This window comes from Paramisgurnus dabryanus, chromosome 3 (assembly GCF_030506205.2).
Source record: "Paramisgurnus dabryanus chromosome 3, PD_genome_1.1, whole genome shotgun sequence".
In the NCBI taxonomy this organism is placed as follows: Eukaryota; Metazoa; Chordata; class Actinopteri; order Cypriniformes; family Cobitidae; genus Paramisgurnus; species Paramisgurnus dabryanus.
In genome coordinates, this window is record NC_133339.1 from 25620231 (window position 1) to 25635943 (window position 15713).

Sequence of the window (15713 nt, forward strand, 5' to 3'; positions counted from 1 at the left end):
TAAATCTACATTGGTGGTTAACGAAAAAAACATGAAAACAAACAAAGAAAAAATAAAACAACAAAGTAAAAATGTATTCTTTTTTTAAGTCTCGCTTTTTTTTTTTTTTTTTTTTATTCAAACAAGTTACATGAGATTTACAATCACCTTCAGGAGAACATTGTCAAATAAAAGAAGATACAGAGAAGTCAAAATAAAAGGAAAAGGAGAAAATAAAAAAATAAAAAAACATAAAAGGGGTATGTACAATCAAGGAAAAATTATAATTAACAATAAATATATAAAAGCAATCAAGGAAAGCTATCAAGTTTAGTTGGAGTTTTTTAAGTCTCGCTTTATCCCAGTAGGGGTTCGTCGTAACGTCACATCCGTCTGTGGAGTGGTTGCTAAGCGACCGGAGGTTTGCGCTGTGTCTCTGTACAGCATTATGCGTTTTTAAATAGTTTTAAGACATTTGTATACGAAATAAAATCATACCTGGCGTTTGGATATAGTCATGCCGCTAACGACGATTAAAGATGGTGAATATACAGCCACCGTATATAAAATGGTGAGTTATTAGCTGCATGTGCTAACAGGCTAGTTTGCTTCTCATCAGTCAGAGAGAGACGCTGTTTGCGTTAATGTTCACTGTTAGCAAACGGTTTATTGAGCAATTCTTAAGAAAAACATTTTAAGACTGTTGACTAATGTTTATTACTGTTTCTGTAAGATCAAAGAGGGGCGATATGGAGACGCGATTCATATTTTGAGCAAAGAGCATCAGAAACAAACTAAAGTAAGTACAGTAGAAGCAGAATACTATACAGTTATCATTAACGTTATCTTACATTCATTTAGTCAGTCAGTCAGTCAGTCAGTATTGTTTTAATTTATGTTCTGTTTTTGAGAAAACGTTTGTGTTTTAAAATAATATTGTTATTATGATTATTAATATAACAATATGCATTCCTATAGACGTTATAAATGTAAATAATAAGAGGATTTATTATGTCATGAATAACAATTATTTATAATAGTTTCGTATTATATGAAGTTCCTATGATATGATACAATAGTAATGATAAAGTATTTGTTTTTATACTATTTGTGTAAGTCTTATTTTTATTTTTTCAGTCCAGGGCTGCCTTATCACTCCTTGGCTATTGTTACTATCACATGCAAGACTTTACTAATGCAGCAGAGTGTTATGAACAGCTGACACAGCTTCACCCAGAGGTGGAGGACTATAAGCTTTACTACGCTCAGTCACTATATGGAGCATGTGCCTTTCCAGATGCCATGAAGGCCACATTCCTATTGGACAGCACAACTAGTCATACAAAGGTGCTTGCATTAATATAACCTAAATCTGTGATAATTTATTTTTTATTTATGTACAAAATTGGGACTGCATAACAACTAATCGCAACTAATCGTTTGCAGAATAAAAGTTTTTGTTTACATCATACAAATGTTTGTATTCTGTATAATAGTTATGTATTATATAAATACACACATGCATGTATATAAGAAATATTTGCATGTGTATATACATTTTTATATTTATATATAATTTATATATTATATATAACTATGAATACTTAATACATTTATGTATAATTTTAAGAAAACAATATGTGTGTGTGTATTTATATATATATATATATAATTATTATACACAGTACACACATATATATGATGTAAACAAAAACTTTTATTCTGCAAAGATTAGTTGTGATTAGTTGTTATGCAGCCTTATAAAAAATACAAGTATTATTGGGAATCAAATGTGTGTTGTTTTAGGATCCATCAAAATTTAGATTTTACATATTTTTAAATAGATGATCAAACTGCAAGCTGCTATCAAATATGGAGAGGAGGACTTTGCGGGTGCAAAGGTAACATTGCATTTCATTTCTTCTCCAGGCTCTGGCTGTACCTGGGATCTGCCAACAAATTATAAAATAATCTTTAAAGGGATAGTTCACCCAAAAATGAAAATTCTGTCATCATTTACTCAATTTCATGTTGTTACAAACCCGCATAAATTTCTTTGTTCTGATGAACACAAAGGAAGATAATTTGATAAATGTTTGTGATCAAACCGTTTGTGGACCCCATTTACTTCCATAGTATTCTTTTTCCCTACTATGGAAGTGAATGGGTTCCACAAACGGCTTGGTTACAAACATTGCTCAAAATATCTTCCTCTGTGTTCATCAGAACAAAGAAATTTATGCAGGTTTGTAACAACATGACAGTGAGTAAATTATGACAGATTTTTTATTTTTGGGTGAACTATCCCTTTAAGTAGAACTAATTAACAGTGTCTGAAGTAATTTGTACTATTTTTACATCATTTTTACTAAGCTTATAAACATTCAACCAGAATATTTATATGTTATTGGCATAATAGTTTTAACATCTGTTGTTTTATACTATCAAACCTAATGAAGTTGGATTGCCTTTTTTATTAATATAATTGTATTCATACATTTGTAGATATGGCTTAAAGGGATAGTACACCCAAAAATAAAATTATGTTATCATTTACTCACCCTCATTTTGTTACAAACCTGTATAAATGTATTTGTTCTGCTGAACACAAAGAAAAATATGTTGAGCAATGTTTGTAACTAAACGTCTTTGAGCAGCATTGACTTTCATAGTATTTTTCTTTCCTACTATGGAAGTCAGTGGTGCTCATGTTTCCTACTTCATTATAAATATCTTCCTTTGTGTTCAGCAAAACGATTAAATGTATACAGGTTTGGAACAACTTGAGGGTGAGTAAATGATGACAGAATTGTATTTTTTGGGTGAACTTTCCCTTCTTCTGGCCACTGTGTATATACACAATATCCAGTAAGAATTCTAAAGCCATGGCTCATGTGGAAAATGAATCACCATTTGACCACAGAATGTCGCAAAGATGACAGTTTATTATATTTCAACATGTGGTTTTGTCTGTCCAGACTTTGGTTGAGCAGTTGCCACAGGAAGATCCCGACTACGATGTGGATCTTGGGTGTTTGCTTTATAAGGAGGGAGAATATGAAGAAGCTTGCAAAAAGTTTATGTCGTCTATGAATGTACTGGGCTACCAGCCAGGTGAGCATGTGCTTCTTTAGGAAAGGTTTTTTACGTGTGTGTCTTTGCGGTTTACACGCAAGATTGTGTGTGTTTGCGCTTTACAAGCAGGATCTGAACTGTAAGAAAAACAGACAAACACACATCGTTGTCCCTCGGTAATTCTTTTGCACAAACATCACATTGATTGGTTGACCACACTTCCTAAGGGTAGTCATTTAGATTTTTATGGAAATGGATGTGGTGGTATCCATGGATGTGGCTTCTCACATAGTGGAATGTTTTCTAAATCTAGCTGATCTGGATTTGAATTTCTTCTCTTACAGATTTGGCATACAATATAGCACTGTGTTACTACAGCTTAAAGCAGTATGCTTCGGCACTCAAGTATATTGCAGAAATAATTGAACGTGGGATCAGAGAGCATCCAGGTATGTTTATCCGTAAATCTATGTTGGTCTTATAAATTTCAATGCATTTCAATGAAATGCATTTTCTATTTCTGTAGAACTTAGTATTGGCATGACAACAGAAGGCATTGATGTAAGGAGTGTCGGAAACACTCTCGTCCTGCACGAAACCGCTTTGATCGAAGCCTTTAATCTGAAAGCAGCTATTGAATACCAGCTCAAGAATTGTAAGTATGGAAAAAAGTGTGACTTCATGTTTCAGGTTGGAATTCTTATTGCTTTGTTTTCAAGTACACTCCGCATGTTCGTATTGTAAAATGAATCACAAATCCATCAAAAGAATCTGTGGCCTCCTAGGACTCAAAATGGTATTTGCATTAGCAATGAGGTTTTGCTGTGTTGTTTCTCTCAGTGGCTTTCTGTGTAAATCAGCCTGGGGTGATAAACCAATCTGTTCTCTCCGTCTAGTGTTGTGGATTACTATTAAAATTCAATAAATGTAACTCAACTCTGCAAAATTGTATTCATATATCTGTATCCTTCTGCAGATGCTGCGGCACAGGAGGCTCTGACTGACATGCCCCCCCGATCGGAGGAGGTACTTAGAAAATATACTTTAAATCACCTGTATGATATGAGATATGTATTCCAGCAGTATTTTTTCTAGTGATTTAGCTATCGAATCCTCAAGTTGAGCTCTGTTTTTTTCATTTCTATAGCAATGCAAAACACAAAGACCACCGAAAGAGATGAGATGCCTGTCAAGAGAATATTTTCGTGATTAGTTATGCTGTGTGATCTGAGCGTGCTCACTCTTGCAGAATATCTTCTTAGGAATCAATGTCATAAAAGCATGCCAATTCACATCCTCACTGTGGCTTAACTTTGATCTTTCTTAACTTTAATATTGACAGGTAATTGACAGGTTATTATTAACTTTTACTTTGACAGGCAAGGAAATGCGTAGACAAGTCGGTTTTGTTGTATAGCGCTACCACTAATAGTAATTTTTTTAGATCCATAAGGTTCACTCACTTAAATATTAAAGTGGGATTTTTTGTGATTCTGGTGGAGGTTTAATCTCTTTTCTGCTGGGGATTGTGTTGTGAGAGCTGGTATAAGCCCACACCTGCCGGCTGGAATGATGATGGACTGCAGGGACATGCGTCTGTGCTAGTTTGTGCTGGCACCTAGAAGACGTTAATGAGTCCAAACAGTGATCCGTCTTACATAAGCACTCATTAAATACACAGTTTCTCCCTGCAGGAACGGTATTTTTAAACACTGCATCTGTAGCTGGGATTAGGGTAAGGAACGTACCAGATTCGAAAGAATTTTATGGTGATATACAAACTGATATTTCTTATGAAACCAAAAATGTAACCAAACCGGTACAGTAACAGTACTCAAAGCAGTTTTATCATTAGTATATGGCCTAATCACCCTTTCCGATGAGGTTTTTAGTTTGTCCAGACTACAACCAGAGAAGGAGTTGATGTCTCCTGTATAGATCAGTGGTAGAGCATTGTGTTAGCAGTGCAAAAGGTCATGGGTTCAAAGCCAGGGAACACACATGCTGATTTAACAGTACACTGTAAGTAGCTTTGGATAAAAGCGTCTGCCAAATGCATAAAAATGTAAAATGTCAACAAAATGTTTTTTTTTGTGAAATGCACAAGCGAACATTGCCATCTGCTGCCCTCTGGTGAAACAGAATGTCATAGTTTAATATTAAAATAGCATTTATCTTACTTATCATACAGTATGTACCCCTTTTTAAACTAAGAAATGCTATTGCATGTCTGGTTTTGATGAACATTTTGATCAATTTAAAGCTGGCAGCTAAATAATAGATGCCCATTGTAACTTCAAATTTGGTTTTCTTTTACAAACAATGTAGGAACTGGATCCAGTCACTCTTCACAACCAGGCCCTAATGAACATGGACACAAAGCCAACAGAGGGTTTTGAGAAACTTGCTTTTCTACTTCAGCAGAACCCCTTTCCCCCTGTCACTTTTGGCAATTTACTGTTGCTTTACTGCAAATATGAGGTAAGTGTACTTTAATGATTTAGTTTTGAATGCAAAGTCTCATAATTAACATTATTAACCTCCTAAGACCCGAGCTTTGGTTTGTCTTGTTTCAGATTTCTACCAGCTATTTTGGGGTTAGGAAGAAACAATAAATATAATAACCAAATATTTTTCTTTTAACATGAAGCAGTGTAATTGTCCATGTTTGTGTACAAAAGGTTCCAGTTACACAAAATTAAGTATTATGATGCCAAAAAAAGAGGTTAATAAAATGATAATGTTTCATGTTTTCCTTAATGCCAATTTTCTTGCTGTAGTTCTTATGTAAGTTTTTGTTTTTATTATCTATAGTACTTCGACCTAGCTGCTGATGTTCTGGCTGAAAATGCCCATCTCACATACAAGTTTCTCACACCGGTAAGCCAAGTTCATTGCATGTTTTTAGAAACCTCACAGGTTTCCAAAACAATTTATTTTCTAACAGCAAATTTGTATTTTCCGAAGTTAGTTGCCATCATTTAGACATAAGTATTAAATTTTAATTTAAAGGAATATTCCATTTTCTTAAAAGAAAAATCCAGATAATTTACTCACCACCATGTCATCCAAAATGTTGATGTCTTTCTTTGTTCAGTCGAGAAGAAATTATGTTTTTTGAGGAAAACATTGCAGGATTTTTCTCATTTAATGGACACCAACAATTAACACTTAAATCAACACTTAACAGTTTTTTTCAATGGAGTTTTAAAGGACTCTAAACGATCCCAAACGAGGCATAAGGGTCTTATCTAGCAAAACGATTGTCATTTTGACAATAAAAATAACAAATATACACTTTTAAAGCACAACTTCTCGTCTAGATCCGGTCGTGATGCGTCAGCGTGACCCCATGCAGTACGTCATGACGTCAAGAGGTCACAGAGGACGAACGCGAAACTCTGCCCCAGTGTTTACAAGTGTTGAGAAAGAGGACCGTTCCTACGTTGTTGTTTGTCAACTGATACTAATTAATGTCTTTGTGTCAGTTTATTGTTTACAATGGTCCGCAAATGTGCATTTTATATATGTAACACGTGACCTCCCTACGTCACTACGCATTTACGTTAGGTCGCGCTGGACCGGATCTAGACGAGAAGTTGTGCTTTGAAAGTGTTTATTTGTTATTTTTATTGTCAAAAATGACAATCGTTTCGCTAGATAAGACCCTTATGCCTCGTTTGGGATCATTTAGAGTCCTTTGAAAAAACTGTTACGTGTTGAGTTAAGTGTTAATTGTTGGTGTCTATTAAAGTCCATTAAAATGAGAAAAATCCTGCAATGTTTTCCTCAAAAAACATAATTTCTTCTCGACTGAACAAAGAAAGACATCAACATTTTGGATGACATGGTGGTGAGTAAATAATCTGGATTTTTCTTTTAAGAAAATGGAATATTCCTTTAAGTGTTCCAGATGATTCTTCTCACCGTAAGCCATTTGCAAGTAACAGCAGACCAGCTGATCATTACTGATGATTCATATTGACATATATCAGTCAGGACTTGCCGTTAGACTTGTTTTGTTCTTCTGTTTAAAGTACCTGTTTGAGTTTTTGGATGCCATGATCACATGCCAGACAGCACCAGAGGAAGTAAGTTATCGTTTGCAAACAAATACCTTGTTATGTATAATGCATTTGTTTTTGAATAATGACTTTTTCCATTCATCATAGGCTTTTCGAAAATTTGATGAAATTGCTGGAAAACTGACAGAACAGCTACGCAAGGTTACAAAACAGGTTACGTTTCAGGATTTTGCCTTTTTAAAGAATATACAGTATGCATGTGTTCTTGTGTCAGATATGTGTCTGAATACTTATTGACTGCTTTGCATATATCTTAAATTAGTGCAAGTCAGAAAGTAAAATATAATGCAAATGTAATGGAAAAAGAATTGTCACAAAAAAGGAGGACTCCCATTAGGATGATTAATGTATCCGCTAGAGACTCTAAAACCCTCCTCTGTGTTTCCCCTAAGGTGCAGGAAGCGAGGCACAACCGAGATGATGACTTGTTAAAAAAATATGTTCAAGACTATGATGAGGTTCTGGAGAGGTACACTTATGAGTTGTGTTTAAAATTCAAGTTCTTATGTAAAAATTAAATACATGTGTTGAACATACATTGTGGTTGCGATATGCAATAGAAATTACTCGTTTAATGGTAGGAAGTAGGAGTAGGAGGTTTAATGACAGGTCAATCATTGTGTGATTCTAATACACTTTGTATTTTTTTTATAAAGGTACATCCCTGTTTTAATGGCTCAGGCCAAAATCTACTGGAACCGAGAGAACTATGGCATGGTTGAGAAGATCTTCCACAAGTCACTGGAGTTTTGCAATGAGCATGACACTTGGAAGCTCAACGTTGCTCATGTGCTCTTCATGCAGGATAACAAATATAAAGAAGCCATTGGGTTCTATGAACCCATTGTTAAGAAACATTATGAAAATGTAAGTTTGATATTTCAGTTATTTCAGTGCAGTTTTCTGTTCATTTTAAATGTTCAACAGCAAGGCTCATTTAATAACAGTAGCCTGAGTAATATCATGTTTTTGGAAAAAAAACTTAAAATAAAAATGATGAGAAAGTGATATGAATATAGGATAATTTAGGTAAACATCTGATTAGACTAATGGGGATCTAAAAGATGGATGGTAGATTGTATATTGTAAGACATTAAAGGGCAAGAGCTGAAAGTTGCTCTTTGTATGTATTGTTGGCAGCAAGCGGAGAAGTTTCACATGTAAAGCATTTACATTTATACCAGAATTATAAACGTTTCACATATAAAATGTTCTTTGCTCTCCTGCTTGCTAGCTGGAACAGTGTAACATTCAAGAGTGTCCCTGCAAAACAAAGCCCTCGGTAAAATGACCTGTGACCCTTGGAGTCTTGCTGCGTGTGTGCATGGGGTTTTCTGCATGGTGTTTGATTTTGTATTATGTTGAATGTGAAATGCCTGCTTTAAGTAGAATGATTGCAAAGAATGAACTGTTTTGTCACACAGATTCTTAACGTCAGTGCAATCGTTCTTGCAAACCTGTGCGTGTCGTACATCATGACCAGCCAAAATGAAGAGGTAAAAGTGTACATTATAAAATAAAATTCATATTAATATAACTAAAATCAATTGCAATGGAGTAGACTTTGTCTGATGTGTTGAATGTATATTAACTATCTGTCTCTGTGTGTAAAGGCAGAAGAACTGATGAGGAAGATAGAGAAAGAAGAGGAGCAGATATCTTACGATGACCCAGACAAAAAAATATTTCATCTGTGTATTGTCAATCTTGTTATAGGGTATGTACAACAACACATGATACATTGTTAAAGGGATAGTTCACCCAAAAATGCTTATTCTGTCGGTGTCATCATTTACTACCCACAAACCTGTATTAGTTTATTTGTTCTTTAAGCAATGCTTGTTTTTGAGCACCATTAACTTCCCTAGTATTTTTCTTTCCCACTATGAAATTCAGTTGTGCTCCTGTTTCCTGCCTAATAACAAATATCTTCCTTTGTGTTCTGCAAAACAAAGAAATGTATACAGGTTTATAACAACTTGAGGGTGAGAAAATAATGACAGAATGTTCATTTATGGGTGAACTATCCCTTTAATTTATAGTTGTTCTTTTGTCCCATAAGGAAACGCATATTACTAATACAAATAAGCATTTATTTTTAAATTGTATCTATTGTATAGACACATTTGGGGCTGTCTGATATGTCATAACACAAGATAACATAATATGACATTTTTATCTTCTTGTAGAGAAATCTTTTTTCGTAATATTTCTATTTTTTTGACTTGCATAATACACATTTTCACAGGACTTTATATTGTGCTAAAGGAAACTATGACTTTGGCATTTCACGTGTCATAAAAAGTTTGGAGCCGTACAACAAAAAGGTAATCAAAATTGAATAAACTTGCGGTTCCTAATATTTCTTTCTTACTTTTTATACCAGTTACCATGCTGTTATTTTGCTGAGGTCACAAATAGTTATTGTCTTCATTCGCTGCTGTAGCCAGCTGCAAAAACAGGGTCAGTCGAAGACATCGGCATTCTTACTCTCATGACACTCATCCACAGATGTAGTGGTTTGCTTTTGCATTTTCTTTTGCCTTTCGGCTTTGGTCCTCTTTTGAGATGCTTTTAAAATAAAGATTTCAAGTAAGATTAAATTGGTGTCACTGTCTACAAATATTGTCATGCCTTCTAAATGAAACTTTAATCTTGAATGATATTTACTGCAATATTACAGTCATTTTTGCTTGGACTGATGTTGACATGATGCGTTTTCAGCTTGGAACAGACACTTGGTTCTACGCTAAAAGATGTTTCCTTTCACTGCTGGAAAACATGGCCAAACACATGATCATGCTGAGGGATTCGGTGGTGCAGGAGTGCATTCAGTTCCTGGAGCATTGTGAACGTAAGTGCGAGTCATAACAGGTGCTTTATTCGGTTTCAATATAACAGTTTGATTGAAAATCAATCCAGTGGTTTCATAGTTGTTTAGAATGTTTAATTCAGCTGGGGATAAAATGTTGTTTTTAAATGGAGAGACACTAATTAAATTTCAATCAGGAGGGACTAATTACTCTTTTCACCGTCTCCTCAAGTGTATGGGAAGGATGTGCCTGCCATCATAGAGCAGCCTCTGGAGGAGGATCGCATACACATCGGCAAGAATACTGTCACGTATGAATCACGCCTTATCAAAGCTCTTTTCTATGAAGTCACAGGGTGGAATGAGTAATCCTAGTAGATGTGTTTGCAAAATTTCATGAATCTGTATTAGAAGAGGATTTTGAGCTAATACTCAACACGGAGCACATTTTTGTCATTTGATTTTTATTTGATTTGTTAAAATACAATGTCTGTAAAGTATTAACAGAAGTCTATATAAAGATTATATAGGAGTATGGTCATGTGACTAAGAGTTGTAGCCTGTTCTTTCTATGCAGCTTGTAAAAGATGATGTTGTTTCTGGACTGTAGTCAAATATGCATTTTTAAACAATAAACCAACAGGGGTTCCTTCCCTGACAACCTAAAAGCTTAGTTAAAACTGAGAAATACAATTCACCAAAGAACGACATTTTAATAACTTATACTACGCTGTGTTTGCAGTAAAATAATAAAATATGCCTCTACTACAATTTTTTTTATCTCTAAAGCATTATAATTGTACAGTTTGGATATTATTTTTCAGAATTAAAAGGCATGTTGATCAACAGAATAGTTTTTTCTTTACTGTATAAACTCTACTCTACTTAACTCTACTTAAAGCAATTTTACAGTAATTTGTCCTCAAAACTTATTTTTCTGACCATTTGCCCATCTCTGTTTATTATCTTCAATGCTGTTTCAGTCCAGCAGAGTTTTGTTAAATACAGAACACAAATGCCACTTAGCCCTTTTTTGCAGTAAATAGATATCGAAATTCAAAAAAATCATGGAAAAGAAGATGTGACATATCCCTTTAATAAGGCGTTAGTTCACCCAAAACTGAAAATAATGTCATTATTTACTTCCCTCATGTTTGATGAGTTCTTTATTCTGTTGACCAAAAAAGAAGATATTTTGATAACTGATATCTTCCTATGTAGTGAATAAAATAAAGAAACTCAAGCAGGTTAAGAACAACATAAAGGGGATTAAAGGCAGGGTGCACGATTTAAAAAAAAGCTTTGGGAAAGGGAGTCGGGCCGAGTACCAAAACACACTTGTAGCCAATCAGCAGTAAGGGGCGTGTCTACTAATCGACATTGTTTCCTGGGTTGCGTATGTGTGAGGCGGGTCTATAAAAAGAAGGTCCAGATTGAGGTAGGGGTGTGTTTGTTTAGGTGATTTTAAATATGGCTTTCAGAGATCATGCACCCCACCTTCAAATGACAATATTTTTATTTTTGGGTGAACTATTGCTTTAGGAATTGTTTTTCTAGATTAATGGCCTCTTCGTTATGTCCTGCTCTGAAAGGTAATAGTTGAGAAAACCTCCTAATGCACTCACTGCAACTCCTGTCATATGACTTGAGCAACCATCTATGAAAAGAAACGAGAGTTAGTTTTAGATAGACTAATATAAAAACACAACATTTAAGTATTCACTTAAAATGAGTTCAATCCCAAACAAGCACCATTTAGTGTTTTTTCTCTTCTTTTCACCCGTTTATGGGGTGCATCCAAAAATTCCTCGAAGATCTGGGCGAGGTCATCTTGAAAAAATAAATACATTTAACATGTAACATAGTCATAAAGGGCGTATCTAAAAATGTTCTGTTTAATGTCTACACAGCTGCTTGATGTTTATGTTCCATAGAATAAGAATATTTTTACATGGGAAATTATACAAATTCCATTTGCTATATTTTTCCGCAGTTTATGTGAATCTATATTTAACTCACCTTCTTTGCCAAAACAACCCACTTCATTATCTTGCCATGTTATTATAGACTGTAACCAGTCTAATTTATAGAAATCTGAGAATCCCTCCAAACCACATAAAAGAACTGTTAAAAAGAAAAATACAATAAGTGTAACAGACAAATCTTGTTCAATTTTTTCATAACTTTTAGCATATACTAACTGTTTTCTAAAAAGATGTCTTGCATTTGGCCAGTTAGCCCATTTTTGAACATATCCTGGTTGCTTTGTATCATGTTGGAGCAGAAGATTCTCTTGTAATGTTCCACAGTTATATTGACACGGGACAATCTCATGTCCCCCTTCAGCATTCTGGAGCATCCTTTCTGAGAGGACACAAGGGTGAAACAAAAAAGCAAACCGATGGCTGTTCACTAATGCACTGCAGGATTTTCTTAACATAGGGTAAAACTTTAATAAACTAGCACGACTGTAGAGATTAATATGATACTTTACCATTGTTCCTATCATGAAGTAGAGGAGTTGATGGGAAAGAGAATAGTGTGGACAACCGAATTGTGTCATTGCATCTCTGCAGGTCTTAGTCACAATACATGGCGTTCCATTGTCTTTCCTAAAAAAACATAGTTGCAGTATAGTCTTGGATATTTTGTTAGCAAACATTTTAAGGAATTATAAATTCATAATTTACTCTCATACCATCCTAGATGAATATGATATTTATAAACTGAGAAAAAAATTTAATATTTTGATCTTCCATGAAAACAGATCAATAATTCAAATATGGCGGCAGGATGATAACGTTGTTTCTCTCAGTACTTGCATGTCTTGTGACTAAATTTGTCATTTGTGTTTAATTCTAAACTCTTACCATGTTCCTAGTAATAGAGTCATGCATTTGTCACTCAGGTGCTCATCATAGCACTCCATAGACCTCACTGAACTATAAACCAGTGAGGGGTCTGTTAAACTCCATTTTGCAGGCAGGGACCAAAAGGAGCTGTCCAAGATCGGCTCAAACTCTATAGGAAAAAACTGCATTTTATACATCTTAATGTAGAGCTTTGTGAACAGATTGGATATTCTTACAAGTTCTACCTTTGAAATATTTGTGATCTGTATCCTGAAGAGCACTGACAGCAGCTGAAAGGCTTCTGTTTAGTCTCTTTAGCAGAGAAACTGCAGCTGAGCGCTGAGAAAGACTCAAGAAATCCGAGTGAGGCCAGGTGCGCGTCGCCTCCAGCAGCTGCGCTGTATACGAACATACAAAAGATCCAATCATGTGGTGCTGCGCAGGCCGATCGGCGTTTGACATCAAAGCACCGCGAGAGTGGAATCGCTCTCGCGGTACTTTGATGTCATACGGCAATCGGTCTGCGCAACGCGCATGAAGTGGAACACATCAAATGACGACTATTAAAAATAGATATTCGATTGATTTTACAACACGCCATAATCACATAAAAACGCATCTCATGGATTTTACTGCGACACGGTGTGTGTTGGAAAAAAGGTCTCTTTTGAAGAGAAGAATGCGACATTATTTATACCCCAGAGGTTTGACAGATGCACTTTACCTCATGAAGAATACCAAGCCATTTCGCCAACAGAATAAAATCATACGCTGTCACTCAAACAGGCTGTTAACAAAACGTAAAAATGTATTTAATCTGTAACACCTACCTTCAAGTATTATGTATCCGACAACACCGTCCAGGTTGATATTTCTTCCCTGTTTCTCAAAGTATGTAATTCCCTTTGATAGACTCGTGAGTAAATTATCAATCACATCTTGTCTTGACAAATCAACAGTAGACGTGAGAATAAGAAGCAGAAAGAAAGGATACAACATTTTAAGAGCTTATGAAATATACGGGGGAATCTTGAATGGGAAAGTCTATGCGCCTACCCCACTGCTTTTCCCCTTATTTTCCAAAACGAAGCTGTTTGACATAGCAAAGTCATCACGTGGGTCAGGTCCGCTGAGATTTAGGGCTCTTATCCCTGGGGTATCACATAGTTTGAAAGCTGTGCTTTTGCTTGTCCATAATTTGCTTATTATTCAATTATTTTTCTTTCTTTTTTATTGGCTTTCTTTTAATTATGTAATTAACTACGAACGGTGATATCCACAATTTGGCAAATGATTGTAAAAAAAATATTCTCTGATTATGAACATAATATTTGCTGTAACATTTAAATAATTTGGAAATTAAAGTTTATCTTTACCAAAATCAAAATAATCATGATATATTTTATTTGTTTATTGTAGGCTGTTAGTAATATTCATCAGTGGTTTGTGTCTCCACAACCATCATGGATAGAGCCCAAGGCACTACAGTAATTCATGGTCCTTCTTGCCTTGCATTCCCCACACCCTCCAGAGTTTCAAAATATTGATTGAGTTCAAATAGTGTTTCTCAAACTTTTTCAGCCCAAGGACCACTTTATCTTCCTATTTCTTTTCTGAGGACCACCTAACAGAATCCCACTCTAACATGCCCCCCAAAAACAACAAAATAGGAAGGATAAGCTAAATTTAAGTTTAATATGCAACTGTTTCAAGTCAAAAACGAATTATTTAAACACAAATGCAATGCTATGTTCAGAAATTATTATATGAATTTTATTTCATTTGAAAAAGTATATGTGAAATGAGTTGCAGCTTAATATGAACAACAAACTGCACATGTAAAAAAAACTGCAATTAAACATACTGTAACAGCCCAGGTCCCACTTAATAACATTCCAAAGAGCCATTAGTTTAAAACTGAGGTGGTGGGTAGGGTATATGAAGTCTATGGTTGTAACTATGGTAACAATAAATGCTGGAAAAAAATGTTTCCACTTAATGTCCAAAATCAGTGAAATTACAGGGATTTTACACATGAAACAAAAACTAGTACATTACAAAACTAATAGATCTGTGGATTTTAGCTGCTTTCAGTTGACCCTTGATCTTTTTTTTGACTCCTCTTTGGTTTACACTGTAAGCCCGGATAAGTTGAATATACTTAAAAAAATGAAGCAAACTTGTTGCCCTAAAAACTTTAAGTAATGATTACTTAAAAACTTTAAATAATGATTACTTAAACATATAAACTGTTCTAACAACAATTTTAAGTTGAATAGACTTCTTCCAATATTCCTGCACTCTTAACCCAGATTAGTTGACTTTACTAGAAATTTGTGAGGAAACCCCTTGCATATAACTTTTGTTTTTATCACTTTATATTACTTTTGATGTTATAAATGGTATTATAACCACTTATATAGAATTGATGACTGATTTTAAGTCAGTCATTGAATAAACGTGATTCTCCACAGAAACATACACAAAACTGTGTTTTTGACATGCATTGTCAGTATTGTGGAGAGAAATACAATAAAGTGTTCTGAACAGGGTTCATGTACAGAAACACTGATCACCTGAACGGTGACTTTACAAAATTATAATTTACAACCAAACAACATCAATAATATAAGAGCTTAAACCTATATGACATTTTATTAACAAATATTTAAGTAGTGAAAGTTCTTATCAGTTTTTATTCTGTGAAAAAGCAGAAAATAATCAAAGTATTCAGGCGCAAAGGATTATGGGTATTCCTCACAACATGAACTAATAATTTTAAGTTCATTCTACTTGAATGTTTTAGTTTAATGGATTTTGTAAGCTTAAAAGTTAAATCAACTAAACTTTTTTAAGCTTTGGTTTCAAAACAGAAAATATTAAGTGATGTTTATTTGATTGTTTAAGTAA

At 34.6% G+C, this 15713-nt stretch overlaps 2 protein-coding genes across 4 annotated transcripts; one reads left to right on the forward strand and one right to left on the reverse strand.

Annotated features, from left to right (window-relative positions):
- Nucleotides 1–380: 380 nt before the first annotated feature.
- ift70 (intraflagellar transport 70) lies at nt 381–11562 on the forward strand. Of its 3 annotated transcripts, none has more exons than XM_073813937.1 (20): nt 381–550; nt 713–778; nt 1117–1326; nt 1824–1880; nt 2958–3093; nt 3399–3503; nt 3581–3709; nt 4031–4080; nt 5383–5535; nt 5869–5934; nt 7092–7145; nt 7227–7292; nt 7532–7608; nt 7796–8006; nt 8374–8421; nt 8564–8635; nt 8753–8856; nt 9388–9466; nt 9864–9993; nt 10184–11562. In XM_073813937.1, the coding sequence occupies exons 1-20, from the start codon at nt 497–499 to the stop codon at nt 10318–10320; spliced, it is 2004 nt and encodes a 667-aa protein (XP_073670038.1). In that variant the 5' UTR covers nt 381–496; the 3' UTR covers nt 10321–11562. The 3 variants fall into 3 exon arrangements, with proteins under 3 accessions (XP_073670038.1, XP_073670039.1, XP_073670040.1); XM_073813938.1 differs by having other exon boundaries at nt 7538–7608; XM_073813939.1 differs by lacking the exon at nt 8374–8421.
- c3h16orf89 (chromosome 3 C16orf89 homolog) lies at nt 11471–14090 on the reverse strand. Its single transcript, XM_065273746.2, has 8 exons — nt 13634–14090; nt 13049–13201; nt 12822–12972; nt 12446–12563; nt 12153–12315; nt 11971–12075; nt 11704–11781; nt 11471–11608 (listed from the first exon to the last, which is right to left on the reverse strand). The coding sequence occupies exons 1-8, from the start codon at nt 13800–13802 to the stop codon at nt 11505–11507; spliced, it is 1041 nt and encodes a 346-aa protein (XP_065129818.2). The 5' UTR covers nt 13803–14090; the 3' UTR covers nt 11471–11504.
- Nucleotides 14091–15713: the final 1623 nt, after the last annotated feature.